Raw genomic sequence first — 15,865 nt, 5'->3', positions numbered from 1 at the left:
AGCAGGGGGACACGTCTGGCCGTGCAGGATTTGAGTCTCTGGCGGCGCATTGTGTTACTGATAGTAGCCTTTGTTACTGTGGTCCCAGCTCTCTGTAGGTCATTCACTAGTTCCCCCCGTGTGGTTCTGGGATTTTTGCTCACCATTCTTGTTATCATTTTGACGCCACGGGGTGAGATCTTGCATGGAGCCCCATATCGAGGGAGATTATCAGTGGTCTTGTATGTCTTCCGTTTTCTAATAATTGCTCCCACAGTTGATTTCTTTACACCAAGCGTTTTACCTATTGCAGATTCACTTCCCAGCCTGGTGCAGGTGTACAATTTTGTCTCTGGTGTCCTTCGACAGCTCTTTGGTCTTGGCCATAGTGGAGTTTGGAGTGTGACTGACTTAGATTGTGGACAGGTGTCTTTTATACCGATAATGAGTTAAAACAGGTGCCATTAATACAGGTAACGAGTGGAGCCTTGTTAGACCTCGTTAGAAGAAGTTAGACTTCTTTGACAGCCGGAAATCTTGCTTGTTTGTAGGTGACCGAATACTTATTTTCCACTCTAATTTGGAAATAAATTCTTTAAAAATCAAACAATGTGATTTTCTGTTTTTTTTTTTCCACATTCTGTCTCTCATGGTTGAGGTTTACCCATGTTGACAATTACAGGCCTCTGTAATCTTTTCAAGTAGGAGAACTTGCACAATTGGTGGTTGACTAAATACTTATTTGATCTGTTTTTTTGGGTGTGCCAGTTCAGAGTGTCTTTGTCCACAAACATAAACTGACCCGCATGCGCAGAAGCATCAAAACAAATGACAACACATGCTTGCTCTGTATCATACCAGGGTGATCATGTTTTGATTTCCAAAAAGAGGACACAAATAACAGACATTTATAATCCCCGTTTAATCTTACATTCAAAGTTTATATGGATTGATAGAACGCATGCATTGTGCATGCGTGACGCACACACATAACCCTTATATGTGTACGTCAGTTGGCCATGTAAGCAATACTGAAATACAGTGGTACCTCGACACACGATCGGTTCGACACACGATCTTTTCGACATCGGACGTAAAATTTGACTCGCCATTTGTTTCTATATCCGACGACAAGCTCAAAATATGACGATTTATGATAGCGCCGCAGTTTATTTGTTTTGCCGGAAGACGGACGCGCGGCGGATTTTCTTGTGAGAGAAATCAACACTGGTTCCAAGAAGGTTAGTCTAGGTGGGGAAAAAACGAAAAGGTGAAAATTGTTCAGTGAGTTTGGCGGGCCAAATGTTATAGCTAGCTAAAACACTGTCAGAACGGGAAAAAAACTGATGTTTTCAGTCCAATGAATGCTGGAATGAAACAGTGGAAGGTTGTGGTGTACATTATTATCATGCTCTAATTTAACAAGCGTTTAATGCTACTGTAATTAAAGGCTATACCAAGAAAAACACTCTAAATCACACGGTGACACGGCTGCAGACCCCCGGTGTTTTTTTATAATTAATAAATTTTTTAAAAAAAACATTGAAACAATTGAGTACAGTGGTACCTCGACATGCGATCGCTCCTTCGACACACGCTCTTTTTGACATCCGACATAAAATTTGACTCGCTATTTGTGTTTCTACATCTGACGACATGCTTGAAATTTGACGATTTATGACAGCGCCGCACTTGCTTTGTTTTGCCGCAAGACGGACGCACGGTTCCAAGAATGTTCGTGCAGGTGGTGAAAAAAAGAAAAAAGTGACGCTTACCATTGAAATAAAGATGTACATGCAGGGGTCGCGTAAACCGGAAATTTTCCGTCGTTGACCGGTTTTTTAAAACGGTGACGGAAAAAACTGAAGTCCGTCAGTCATTTTGACAGGTTGCAATTCACACCCCAGACCACAGGGTGGCGAGTTAGCATATTAATTAGCTATTGTCTCTCTTAATGCATGACGTCGTTGGCTATTCTGTCAGAATATTGTAGTGTAACCGGGGTCTGGCGGCTGCACCGTGATTGACACATCAACGCGAGGTTCTTATTGGTGCACCCGGTGTGCCAGCGCGTCATCCAATTGATGGACAAGATTGCCGCCTGTGTATAGACCCCAATCACATGACGTCACAACTCCGCCCCCCTGACCGGAGCCGCCATATTGTGTGTCAGCCCGTCATGTTTATACATTACCGCCACGTACATGCCTCCTATTACGGCGTGTTTTTCTGCTCGTTAATATTAATAATCAAATTGGTGAAGGCGTGTGTGGCGGTTGGTTGCTGTAACAGAGAAGATAGAAGGAGAGACTTGAAGTTCTACCGTATTCTGAGAGACTCGAAGATGAGAGCGAGATGGACTGCTGTAATTCGACAAGAAATCTGGGCACCAAACGATCACCACAGACTATGTAGTAGTCTTTTTATATCTGGTAAGATGCATTTAATATATATTTAGAAGATTTTGGGCTGACAACCACAATTAAGATCATTGTGTGACGTTGGTGATTGGGGTCTATATCGTTGCCTCCTTTTCTTTGGGGGCGGAGTTGTTGGCGGTAAGCAGAGTAAAAAGGGAGAAAAATACCACGACTTCCGTGTCTAATTTTTCGCCGCCAAGCAAGCGTTACAATATTAATTAAAAATGAATGAAAACTAAATACTATTGAATATGTCATCATTATCATTTTAAAAATTTAAGTGACGGGTAAAAATAGACTATGACCGGATTTTTATGACCCTGTCAGTCAAAATGACAGACAACGAAAATGTCTAGCGCAACCTCTGTGTACATGATAGCAAAATATGAGCATGGTGTGTGCATCCGTGAACTGGGTCGATAATACAGCCGTAGAACGTCGATCTCGACGGTCCTCACCCGACCTCCGTTCGCCAGTCTTTATAAGTTAAGGTGACAATTTTTATTGTGCTAACATCGGCAAAGAAATTTCTAATCATTTATTCCATCAACTTGTGCAACACAACACGCCTAGTGTCTGCTGCAGTTGACGCCAGCATCAAAACATTTTAAAAGAGACAGTAAAATAAGAACCGCACTCTCTATCTCACCGTCACGTCAGTCCCGCGGTGCGTTCAGGTACAAGAAAAAACGTCTGCCACATTAGAACCCCATTCATTACATTATTACAGGTATCATTACTATTATTACCATTATTATAATATTATTCAGATTTTTATTCATAATTCATTTGTTTTGCTCTTTCTAATTGCTATTTGCAATTATCACAACAGTATTTATTAAGTATTTAGTGTAGGTTTTTGGGCTGTGGAACAAATTAATGGAATTATAACATATTTTTATGGGAAAATCCTGCTTGACATACGACCATTTCGACTTACAAACAAGGTCCTGGAACGAATTAACTTTGTATGTAGAGCAGAGGTCGCGTTAACCGAATATTTTCCGTCGTTGACCGGTTTTTTAAAACGGTGACGGAAAAAACTGAAGTCCATCCGTCATTTTGACAGGTTGCAATTCACACCCCAGACCACAGGGTGGCGAGTGAGTATATTACCGTATTGGCCTGAATATAAGACGACGTTTTTTGCACTGAAATAAGATTGAAAAAGAGGAGGTCGTCTTATAACTGCGGTCTAAAAAAAAAAAAAAAAAAAAAAAAAAAACTGCGGCCTAGACATATACCCATTCACGACGCTTGATGGCGCCAGTCATCAATGAATCGAATGCTGAACGCGACTCGGGCGGCCAAAGCGAACCCCTGACACGAAGAAGAAAGTGGTAAGAAGGAAAAGAGAAGAAAATACCGGTAATAGAAGAGATAACCGAAAATGGAGAAACTTCGCGACAATTTGGAGAAAAGTGGGTCGAAGATTGGCCAGGTTAACAGGTGTTTGGCCATTCCTTACTACGCGGCGAAACGTCCTACACAATGCTCAGGGCGCTTGCATATGCATTCACACGCATGCGCACATCGGTTGGAAGCGGCGAGTACTCACTATTTTTGTTTTTATTTAGTTATTTAGAACCTTTTCACAGCCTCAAAGATACTTTTTGCATGTATTACCCTCTCATACTTTTAACCATTGTGTTTTTTTGTGTTAGCTTTGAAGCAGTTGACCACATTAGTCACGTAGCGTATTTAAATCGTCCTTATTTGACATAACTACATTTAAGTATTTTCTGCAGGCATTTCTTTAGTACGTTATTCCTGTATGCATCTAAACAAAACAAGTTTAGAGCGCACGGTAGTAATTTAGGTGTCAAATTCGACTAATGTAGGACGTTTCGCCGATGTAGGACATTTTGGCAGAACACCGGCAGCTGAGGAGAAGTTATGACGCAAACTTCAAGTTGATGGTGATAAATGAGGCGGTGTCTTCAAACAACTGCAAAGCGGCTGTGAAATATGGTGTCACAGAGTGTAATGTACGGAGATGGAGAGCTCAAAAAGATCGCCTAAAAAATGCTCAGTCAGAGAAAAGCTTTCCGTGGTCGTTTCTGTATAAAAAATAATTTGGTGTTCAAAAAGTCTTTTTTCAAACTTAAGTCTTGAAAAAGAGGGGGTCGTCTTATAATCGGGGTCGTCTTATATTCGGGCCAATACGGTAATTAGCTATTGTCTCTCTTGATGCATGACGTCGTTGGCCTTACTCGGAAAAATGTCAAGGCAACTGAGTGTTTGCCTGGCACGGCCAGACTGTTCTGCCTGTATTTTTCAAACACTGAGAGAAAAGTCTGGGACACAGCCTCTCGAGTAGGTACAAAATCAATTGACAAATCAGATTTGTTTATTTGCGTGATGTGTTCTTCACGAGCAACGTCACTCTTGCGCTCCGAAAGTCGTCTCTACTATAACACGGATGGCGAATGGGAGAGCCGAGAATATGTTCCAATCCGCGGTAAATTCAGTTTTAAATCAGCTAAAACACATCGACACGAGTCATTGACAACAGTCTGTCTCGCGCTAGCCATGTTGAATAAACTCCGTTCTCCTCGTATGTTTACTTCGGCGCGCAAGTCCCTCGTCCTGCCCTCATCGCTTTGCTAACGGCACGTCTGCCCGTCGCTGATTGGTGCACTCCGCTGTCTGTTTGCCTCTTGTTAAGCTTGTTCGGACAGAATATTAATTAAAAATGAATGAAAACTAAATACTATTGAATATGTCATTATTATCATTTTAAAAATGTAAGTGACGGGTAAAAATAGATTATGACCGGATTTTTATGACACTGTCAGTCAAAATGACAGACAACGAAAAAGTCTAGCGCAACCTCTAATGTAGAGGTACCACTGTATTGCTTTTTTGGTGCACAGAAAGGAAACCGAGCATTATCAGGCTTATACTTCTCTTCATTTTATTTATTTTTTTATGACTGTTGTCAAGCCTGCCTCCTGCTTAAAGGCAAGTTCAAGCTAGGTGCTAACGCTAATTCATAGCTACATCGCTGCCGTCCTGCCTGCTGCTCTTGCTCTTTGCTGACGTAATTGCTGCATGAATTCCGATTTGGGAGACTTGACAGGTCAGACCACCGCTACATTCTGGAAAAATGTGGCCCAGATTGGATTTTCACCACATACAAAAAAGACCCAGATCGGATTTGAAATGGTCCACTTCTATGCAACTTGTCCCATTCAGACCGTTAAGTTAATGGCTCGCTCGAGTTGAAAAACACGAAAAAATCTGATTTGTGCATTAATACCTGCGGCCTGGACCTAGCCTTAGTCTTGCAGTGTATATAGTAGACTTGATGTATGTGCGCTTTTAGAAATGCTAGTATTACCACGCTAACAACTTTGGTAGTCTTAACAGGAGCACCAGGATTTCATTTGTTAGAATTTTATATCACCGATTCACAAATTATCTAACAAAAAATTTGCGGTCAACTTTGCAACTTTGTTTTTATCTTAACACAACAATCAAGCTGAAGCGGGATAACTTCAATACAAAAAATAGGAAAAATAATCCAGGATAAAGAGTTTACCTTCATCTATATCCGGGGGTAGACCTCCAACAAAGACTTTACGGGAGTAGCGCTCAATCCTCTCACCGTTCTGACAACGGGTTGGAGAATTCAAACCAGGGGTCAAGGAGAGGTCACTGTGGCCATCGTCAAGGAAACCATCTTCAAAGGGAAAAAGGTATGAACGACCTAGAGTAGGAAGAGAGGAAAGGTAAAAAGGATACCAGAAGAACAGAGGGAGAGGAGATGAGAGACAATGCATGAAAGGCGAAGACCATTTAAAAGGCAAATATTGCAGGATATTCAAAGCATCTTTACCACTGGAGCTTGGATTTTAAAAACATCTAATTCGGTCACAGTTTGCATGGTCAATGCAAATTTGGTTAAAATACCAAACATTCACAATATGAATCCCTTGTCTCTGAATACTGGAACATTGTCTAAAGCAGGTGTGTCAAACACACGCCCCACGGAGTGGCCCACTAGGTGGTCCAATCAGGGCCTGCAAGGTTTTTCTGCTTGACAGGCACCTTGTAGCTTATTCATACTGTACATACAGAATCACATGCTTTTATTCTGACATTGACGCTGTCAAACCAGAAACGTATGATTTGTGTGATCGAGTGCGTGCACTACTGTACATGGATCAGTTTCTTGTCCGCAGTCACGTTCGTTCATTCGCACCATCCCAGTCAAAATTAATTGGATGTCTATGACCGTCAATGGTAACCAATGAGTTAACAAGGAAGGGATCCAAAAATGCCCCAAAATAAAAAGGAAGTGAGACCAAATCAGGACGTTACCTGGAAATGCCCCCTAATCAACAGGAAGCAACTAATGGACAGGAAGCAGCTTGGATATGACCCCCAAAAATCAATAGAAAGTGATACAAAATTTAAAGGACTGGACCTGTAACTACCCTAAAATTACAAAGAAGTGATGCAAAATTAACTCATTGCCTGACATTGCCAACGATAGATTTGCAAATTACTAGGGCTGTCAGAGGATTAAAAATTTTAATCGAGTTAATCACAGCTTAAAAATTAATTAATCGTAATTAATCGCAATTCAAGCCATCTATAAAATATGCCTATTTTTCTGTAAATTATTGTTGAAATGGAAAGATAAGACACAAGACGGATATATACATTAAACATACTGCACATAAGTACTGTATTTGTTTATTATAACAATAAATCAACAAGATGGCATTAACATTAACATTCTGTTAAAGCGATCCATGGATATAAAGACTTGTAGTTCTTAAAAGATAAATGTTAGTACAAGTTATAGAAATTCTATATGAAAACCCCTCCTAATGTTTTCGTTTTAATAAAATTTGTAAAATTTTCAATCAAAAAATAAACTAGTAGCTTGCCATTGTTGATGTCAATAATTACACAATGGTCATGGTGCTGAAACCCATAAAATCAGTCGCACCCAAGTGCCAGCAGAGGGTGACAAAACACCCCAAAAAAACAAGTAACAAGTGGACATGACACTGTGCTGTCATTTTAATCTGTTTGAGCGGGGCATCTGCGTTAAATGCGTCAAATATTTTAACGTGATTAATTTAAAAAAATTAATTACTGCCTGTTAACGCGATAATTTTGACAGTCGTACACAATTACTTAAACTGGGAGGACTGGCTGTGGATGTTCATTGGGGTGAACACCTCCATAAAAGTCAAATGGAAGACATATTTAAAAAAAAAAAAAAAAAAAAAAAAAAACATCAGACTTGCCGGTTTTCCCGGATTATAGATCATATTTATGTAACTAAATAGTAAAAAATACCAATTAAAGGTTATTTTTTGACAATTTATTTAGTTTCCATTACCGTGTTTTCAAATTGCAACATGCCCAAGAACAAATCCTATTTTGAAACAGTATCCAGAATTTCCTACACGGCGAAACATCCTACCAGTGCCCAATGCACTTTACAAAGTTCAGCTGCAGTTATTTTGTCATTCAGAGGCAATGAGGGTTCTCATAAAATGTTTTCAATGTTGACGCACCTGCTGCTCGCCTCATTGTTTTATGTTTCGCGCTCTCCGTGTGATGTTCTACCGCTGCTTCACCCCTGCTACTCATGTCCACGTCACACCAGCAAAACATGCAGAAACCGTGGAACGAGTCTCGACCGCTTTTGGCGAGAGAATCATGCTTTTTTTGTCCATTCAACGTTATAAGATGTCCGCCGTTTTGTTAATGTTTGCTAGCACTGTTGTAAAATCTCTGCAAAGAAATTATGTATAGTCACACATGAAGCTTTGTTCATATTTTATTGAACCAATGATATAGAACGCTTTTGACTGAACCACTCTTGGCCAATCACAGACCAGTTGTGACAACCATGGGCTGAGTTGCAATGTATAAACTCAACCGCAGCTATTGTTTTTTAAAGCTAGTATTCGGCTAACACGTTGTGCTGGATGCCGGACACATCACTGAAAAGGCTAAGTGTCCGTCCTAAAACCGGACAGGTAGTCACCCTAAAGCTCATCTTTAGTGCCACTGACAGCGCTCGACGTACAATCCATTTTGACTAGGATGGGGCGGATGAACTGTTCCAGCCGACAAGAGATCTTATTACCATAAATGTGGCCTGCTAACCAAAAAAGGTTTGACAACCCTTGGTCTAAAGCTCATTGAGTGGCAGTTGTAGTGGTTACTAGTCCTTCTCAAAAATTTGCATATTGTGATAACGTTCATTATTTTCTGTACTGTACTGATAAACATTACACTTTCATATATTTTAGATTCATTACACACAACTGAAGTAGTACAAGCCTTTTATTGTTTTAATATCGTTGATTTTGGCAAAAAAGTCAAGAAAAACCAAAACTCCGTATCTCAAAAAATTAGCATATCATGAAAAGTTACTCTAAAGAAGCTACTAACCTAATCATCTGAATCAACGAATTAACTCAAAACCCCTGCAAAAGATTCCTGCTGCTTTTAAAAACTCCCAGCCTGGTTCATTACTCAAAACGGCAATCCTGGGCAAGACTGCCGACCTGACTGCTGTCCAGAAGGCCATCAATGACACCCTCAAGCAAGAGGCTAAGACACAGAAAGAAATTTCTGAGCCAATATGCTGTTCCCAGAGTGCTGTATCAAGTAGTGATGGGACAAAATGGGCCGAGGTTCTGAAGCTTGTGTCGAGTAATGGAAGGGGCGTTTCCACGAAGCTTGTATCGAGATGCGCGTCATTTCGGCAAAACCCGGAAATGATGACGTGCAAAGCCTCACTGGCATTCTTTTTTTGCCAAAATCATCAATATTAAAACAATAGACCCCAATCACGTGACGTCACAACTCTGCCCCCCGACTGGTGCCGCCATATTGTCCGTCAGCTCATCGTGTTTACATATTACGGCTACGTACATTCCTCCTATTACTGCGTGTTTTTCTGCTTGTCTAAGGAATCACCGTCTAGTAAACGAACCCAAAAACCTTCCTGACAATTGTTAACTTTGATTAATCAAAATGGTGAAGGCATGTGTGGCGGTTGGTTGCAGTAACAGAGAAGATAAACGGTCATCTTAGTAGTTGCTGTGTGCCCATTGTTAAAAGGGCAAATCTCGAAAGCAGCACGGTTTGATTATCTCTGTCCATGATGTGTTTGTCTCGACAGCGGCGAAAACATCAATATGACGCCAACACGATCGCAGACATCATCAGACGGAGACTACGAAGCTCGTCGCCACGGTCGCGCAGCAAGAAGGTGAGCGCAACAACAGGTGTTGTGCCGAAAAATAGCCGCCCTGTGTGAAATTGTTAGGTTTTGTGTTGGTTTTCTCCTAGTGTGACTTGTCCCTGTGATTGCCCATTGATTTCACCTGGTGCACCTTCTCCTAGTGTATCCTCCATTCTGCATCCTCCTGTGTTACCCAGCTGTTCCTCGTTGTCTCGTTACCCTTTGTCTGCGTGTGTGTATATAAGCACCCAGTTTCTTGTCACTCCTTCTTGCGTCATGGTCAATGTAGATGTCGAAGTCCTGTCCAAGCCCTCGTGTATTAGTCCATCCTATAAAGTAAGTTTTGTTTGAACCTTGCCTTTTTAATCCCCAGACCTTTTGGTTGTACTTTGTGCTTTTTTGTTAGTTATTATTAAAACCTTTTTTTGAGTTCTCTGCCACCTGCCTTGCATCATTGTTTCCCTGCATTTGGGTCTACACAACCTGCCTGCCCGCGCATTTCCTGACAGAAATGTCCCCCCTGACGGGAGCGCCCACACGAAAACGACTTTCTTGTACCGTGAATATGTATTATTTTACTCTGCTTGAACTAATAAATGTCATACCTGTGTGATTGTCATTGGGATATGGTCGTGAAAACCTGTAGACTAATACATTTCTGTTCAAAGATGGTTGTGTGGCCCACTCCCCGATTTATCTATAATACAGTACTAATATTTTGTGTAATTTAATTATTTAAAACTGATCTTACAGTAGTAAATCCATTACTGTAATGCGTCCATGAAAACATTTGATGTTTTCACGTCAATAAAGTTATAAATAAGCGCTCCCGTCAGGAGGGACATTTCACGCGGGGCAGCTATTTTTCGGCACACACCGGCCCGTTGTCTATCAAGTTTCATTTTACAATCGTGACAACGGTGACGCTCAGCTGACAAAATGTCGGTTTATATTCGGGCCGGTGCCGATTTTGGGTACCCGACTCCTCATCGTGACATAAACTGAAGTATGATTGGAAATTTTGTGGTCTCAGGACGAGCTCTGACGCACGGGACGGGACCGGACGGGAGGAAACATCGGTTTGGGCATCAAACATGGATCTGGGGACTGGATCGACCGAAGCTTTTCCAAATAACTGCTTTTATGCAACTCATCCAATGAGTTTACAGCGTCTGAAAGCACCGGGGCTTCTATAATTTGCAAGTGAATCCACCTTTAGAAACTACGATCAATGACAATATGGCGGCACAATACAGCGATCACATGATTGTGTGACGTTGGTGATTGGGGTCTATAAAAGGCTTGAACTACTTCAGTCGTGTGTCGGGTTGTTCCGATCGTGTGTTTTTGCTCCCGATCCGATCCCGATCGTTTTAGTTTGAGTATCTGCCGATCCCGATATTTCCCGATCCGATTGCTCTTTTTTGCTCCCGATTCAATTCCAATCATTCCCGATAATTTTTCCCGATCATATACATTTTGGCAATGCATTAAAAAAAAATGAATAAAACTCGGACGAATATATACATTCAACATACAGTACATAAGTACTGTATTTGTTTATTATGACAATAAATCCTCAAGATGGCATTTACATTATTAACATTCTGTGAGAGGGATCCACGGATAGAAAGACTTGTGACTTTGTATATTGTGACTAAATATTGCCATCTAGTGTATTTGTTGAGCTTTCAGTAAATGATACTGTGGCCATCCCAAATGCATGATGGGAAGTGGAACCATGACTGTGCGTCGTGCTACCAATGGATATATGTTCTCTGCGTTAGGAAATAACTTAAGGTGTTAAGACAAAGATCAATTGCCATCTTGCTTCCCCACATTGCTTCCCATGATATTTCTATTCATAGGGAGAGGGATTGCAAGGCTTTAGCCGCCAATTAAAAAAAGGCTCCAAAGGCTGCCAAAATTCACTCTTCTCATTTTGCGCTGCCTTTCAATCTCTATATAGGTAAAATGACATCATTACAGATTGAGCGCGACAATGAGTGAGAGGGTTGTGCAGCGCATTCATTAATTGCGTTAAATATTTTAGCGTGACAGATTTTTTAATCAATTAATTGCCGCTGTTATCGGGATATTTTTGATAACCCTACCTTAAGCCTAAACTAAAGATTCTGGATGAGTGTAACATTTTATGTCTGTAACATTAAATACAATTAGAAAAAGATTTAATTAAAATTAGGGCTGTCAAAATTATTATTTAATTATTTTTTTTAAAATTAATCACGTTAAAATATTTGACGCAATTAACGCACACGTCCCGCTCAGACAGTATTCTGCCTTTTGGTAAGTTTTACAGCAAGGCTTTTTGTGCTGTCTAACAGCGAGCTCTTGTGGTCGCTTTGCGACATGGTTTATTGTTTTCTTGCCAGTTCAATATGGCTGCACGATGTCTCGGGCGGACGCCTACGTTGTAATGTTGTGCTTATATGATCCTTGGACAAGATTTGTCCGTAAGTATGGTTGTTGTAAAGAATGTACATATTATGTTAGTAAGCGAAATGTTATATTTTTTGTATGAGACGCTTTTTGTTTGTTTAGTGAACCTGTATAGCGTGCTTAGCTAACGTTGTTGCTAATGCAATGCTTGTGTACTTTTTTTTGTAGTTTTACGACTGTCTAAAGAGGACAATGGTTTGAGGCCATTTTATTAATAAATCAGATGAAAAAGGAAGAAGCCTGATTATTAAGGCGTCGTTCACTAGCTGTCTAGCTTTGGAAAAAGTAGAGGCTACGGAGTGAGGACAGCATAGACAGATTTAAATAACAGTAGAGTGAAATGCCCACTACAGTCCTTATGTACCGTATGTTGAATGTATATATCCATCTTGTGTCTTATCTTTCCATTCCAACAATTTATTTTACAGAATATATATATACGTAATTTACAGAAAAATATGGCATATTTTACAGATGGTTTGATTTGCGATTAATTGCGATTAATTACGATTAATTAATTTTTAAGCTGTAATTAACTCGATTAAAAATTTGAATCGTTTGACAGCCCTAATTAATATATATATATATATATATATATATATATATATATATATATTTAAAAAAGGCATGGCCGATATTTTTTTGCTGATTTCGATATATCTCTAGTTGTGTGTAATGAATCTAAAATATATGAAAGTAATGTTTATCAGTACATTACAGACAATAATGAAATTTATCACAATATGCAATTTTTTTTAGAAGGACCAGTATATATCAGCCCCCACATATAAATATGAAGTACATCACACCTGTACTTCAATTCCTTCAAGGAAAAAGCTTTAGGAATAATATTTGGATGGACCTTTTGCGCAAAAAAAAAAAAAAAAAAAAAAAAAAGACAATATAGGTACGTAAACTTGGGTGAATCCACATGAGCTATTGGCTCTTTGCAAATGCTGCTGGCTTAATTTTCAACACCTACCAAAGTGCCACTCGAGGAATTGCCAAAAATCCCTTTGAACCACTCCAATCAAACAATATTGCAAAGGTCTGGTGCTTATTGCCAAGCTAGTCTGGCTAGCTATGCGACTAAATCGCACTTCTGGAAAACGAATGAACACATTTTCGTAGCCCATTTCAATTTAGTAATTATTAATTTATTTGGATGTTTTCATTCTTCTCAGGACAGATGAGGCATCTCTAATTTTCCAAGAAATACAGTAGTAAGCAAAGCAAGCAGGTGCCCAGTGGAAGAGTTAAATATTACCTCTTCTGCGGCCAAAACTCCGGGCTAGTTGTCAGCAAAGTGAGGGAAAGAAAGACAGAAGAGACACAGCAGGTTCAAGGTATGACGTAGGGAAGAAATACAAAGATATTTTGTAGCGATAACACCAACAAGGAGACGGGAAAACACAGATGGCTACACCTAAGCTTGTTCAACCGAGGGAGGATTATTAAACAGCTGGTAGAAAACCTGTCTTGTCAACAGACTCGTAGGTAAGGTTTAGTCATGGAAATGGCTGATATATTTAGTAGTGTAACGCATTCACGGACATTGTCATCAAAGGTTAATGCTAATCTTCCGTGTTTATTCCCAAATGGGACAATAAAACAAAGTACACACGATTTAAGGTTGAGCTGGTTAGTCATTATCATGACCTTGGTGAAATATTACAATTTGCTCTCTGGTCAGGAATGGAAGACTCCTAGTGAGTGGAAAGTTCCCACAGGGTATGGAGAGGACGGAAGGAGAGGAAAAACTGCATACTAGAATGGAAAAAGACAAAATGTGGCCTCAAGGCTCTAGTTTAATCAATGGAAAGTCAAAGCTACAACTGTTACTTTTAACAACTTGGTACGATCTGGAACTAGAGAATAAGTCTTGTGAGAAACAAGCCAATCTGCTCATGAGAGCTCAATGAGACTATCATATTCTAATTTCTGCCAAAGTTCACAGTTTTGTATGGTGTGCCTCATAATATTGAATCAGATCATCTGACTTTCCTGTAATTGTTAAAGTACAGGTCAGTGTAGTTTATTGAATGGTTGATAGGTCAACAGAGAACACACATTCCAGTTACAATGGATTATGTGAGTGGAAGGGGAAAACAAAGAAGTTCCTGAAAAACACTCATACAACTTTAGGAGATATGCTGCTGGAGTAGACTGCTCAAGTTATCCTTTTTCTCGAACACCATGCTTAAACCAACACTTGGTAACTTTTCAGTTTTAGTCTATTTTAGCGATGCCGGTGGACAAAAGCGGTAGTGTTTTTCCTTAAGGAAGACTGCGTTTCGCACGAGGACCAGCGGTGTGTTTCCCATGAGGACCAGCGCACACCCGCATAGTGTCGTAAAATCATGATGGTCGCTTGCAGATAGATTAAACAACATTTCTGTTTCCAGCGGCTGTGTGACGGATGAAAAGTAATAAGGTAACGAATCCAGTGTTGGCTACACAATAGCATATGACTGTCACGGCAAAAAACACATTGCTCAACGGCAGTTTGTAGCAAGCCGCCACAGCTTGCTGGCTTCCACCCAATGCTAGAATTCGTGAAGTGACTGCCAGTCTCTGTGCGGCGTCAACAGTCGGACAGACCACCTCCGCAACCGTCTTCTGCGTCGCCTACGCCTCAACATTTGTATGATCAACATTTGTTGTTCAATGTTGATGAGCTGATGAGCCACATTCAAGCGTTCCATCTCCGTTGCCATTGTTGTCTAACCGGAAGAAAATTCAACGAATTCGACAAGAAAACTGCATATACACAACGCAACACCCTTCTAGTGGCTTGGCGGTGAATTACAGAACAACGCGTTCCCTTGACGCAGGACTTCGAATGCTCGTTGACGACGTAGGGTCTACGCCATCGCTACTCCGTCACCGCAACGCAAAAGCATAAATTAGGCTTTAGTGTGGTTAACCTCCCGCCCCCACCTGATCTCGTCAGCGCTGATGAGTTCAAATGGGGGTGCGGGGGGGGTTGTCACACCAGCGAGTGAAAGTCGGGCCAATGTTTATTCAGTATATCCTTATATATATATTTCTTCTATAATTTCTTTTTACCCCTCAGACAAAACTTTTTGTCTCTTTTGTTGCTCTGCCATCTTTGCAGAATTCACGCAAAAGCATTAGCATTGACTTCCGTCTTTATAATGAATGGGAGAAGGGGGAAGTGACGTATGCCATAAAGCAGTCAGCACATTTGTAGTTTTGTTTTGTGTGGCAGTGTAACCGGTGTGTGCGCACTGCACCAACCGCGTTCCGATCCCACCTCGCTCAGGTCAAGACTCGAACACGCGCCGTACGACGCGTCCACTCAGCAGGCCATAAGCTCGAGCTGACGGCCTAGCTGGCCTAGGTTTTTCCACGCACCGCTCACACATGCGGACCTGCATGTACCTGTTACACTCACCCCCCCAAAACCTTCACTGCCGATCCGGGTCACGGCACCAATGTAACCGGTATGTCCGCACCACACCCACCACGTTTCGATCCCACCTCGCTCAAGTCAAGACTCGAACCCGCGCCGCACGAGCCGTCCACTCAGCAGGCGGAAACACTAACCGCTAGGTCATCAGCGGCCTAGCCTCCAGCGCACCCACATGAAGGCATTGGAGGGAAGGTTTTTCCACGCACCGCTTACACACGCAGACCTACGTGTACCTGTTACACTCACCCCCCAAAAACCTTCACTGCCGATCCGGGTCACGGCACCAATGTAACCGGTGTGTCCGTGCCGCACCGACTGCGTTCCGATCCCACCTCACTTAGGTCA

At 41.1% G+C, this 15,865-nt stretch overlaps 1 protein-coding gene across 1 annotated transcript in view; it reads right to left on the bottom strand.

The window, feature by feature from the left end:
* Nucleotides 1-15,865, bottom strand: part of cpeb3 (cytoplasmic polyadenylation element binding protein 3) — a 79,712-nt gene that overhangs the window by 37,638 nt on the left and 26,209 nt on the right. Inside the window, 2 exon segments of the mRNA XM_057848454.1 lie at nt 5,944-6,111; nt 13,352-13,375. Coding sequence (XP_057704437.1) covers nt 5,944-6,111; nt 13,352-13,375 — 192 coding nt within the window.

Source organism: Corythoichthys intestinalis, chromosome 10 (assembly GCF_030265065.1).
Source record: "Corythoichthys intestinalis isolate RoL2023-P3 chromosome 10, ASM3026506v1, whole genome shotgun sequence".
Classification (NCBI taxonomy): domain Eukaryota; kingdom Metazoa; phylum Chordata; class Actinopteri; order Syngnathiformes; family Syngnathidae; genus Corythoichthys; species Corythoichthys intestinalis.
This window is presented reverse-complemented; position numbering and strand designations above follow the sequence as displayed.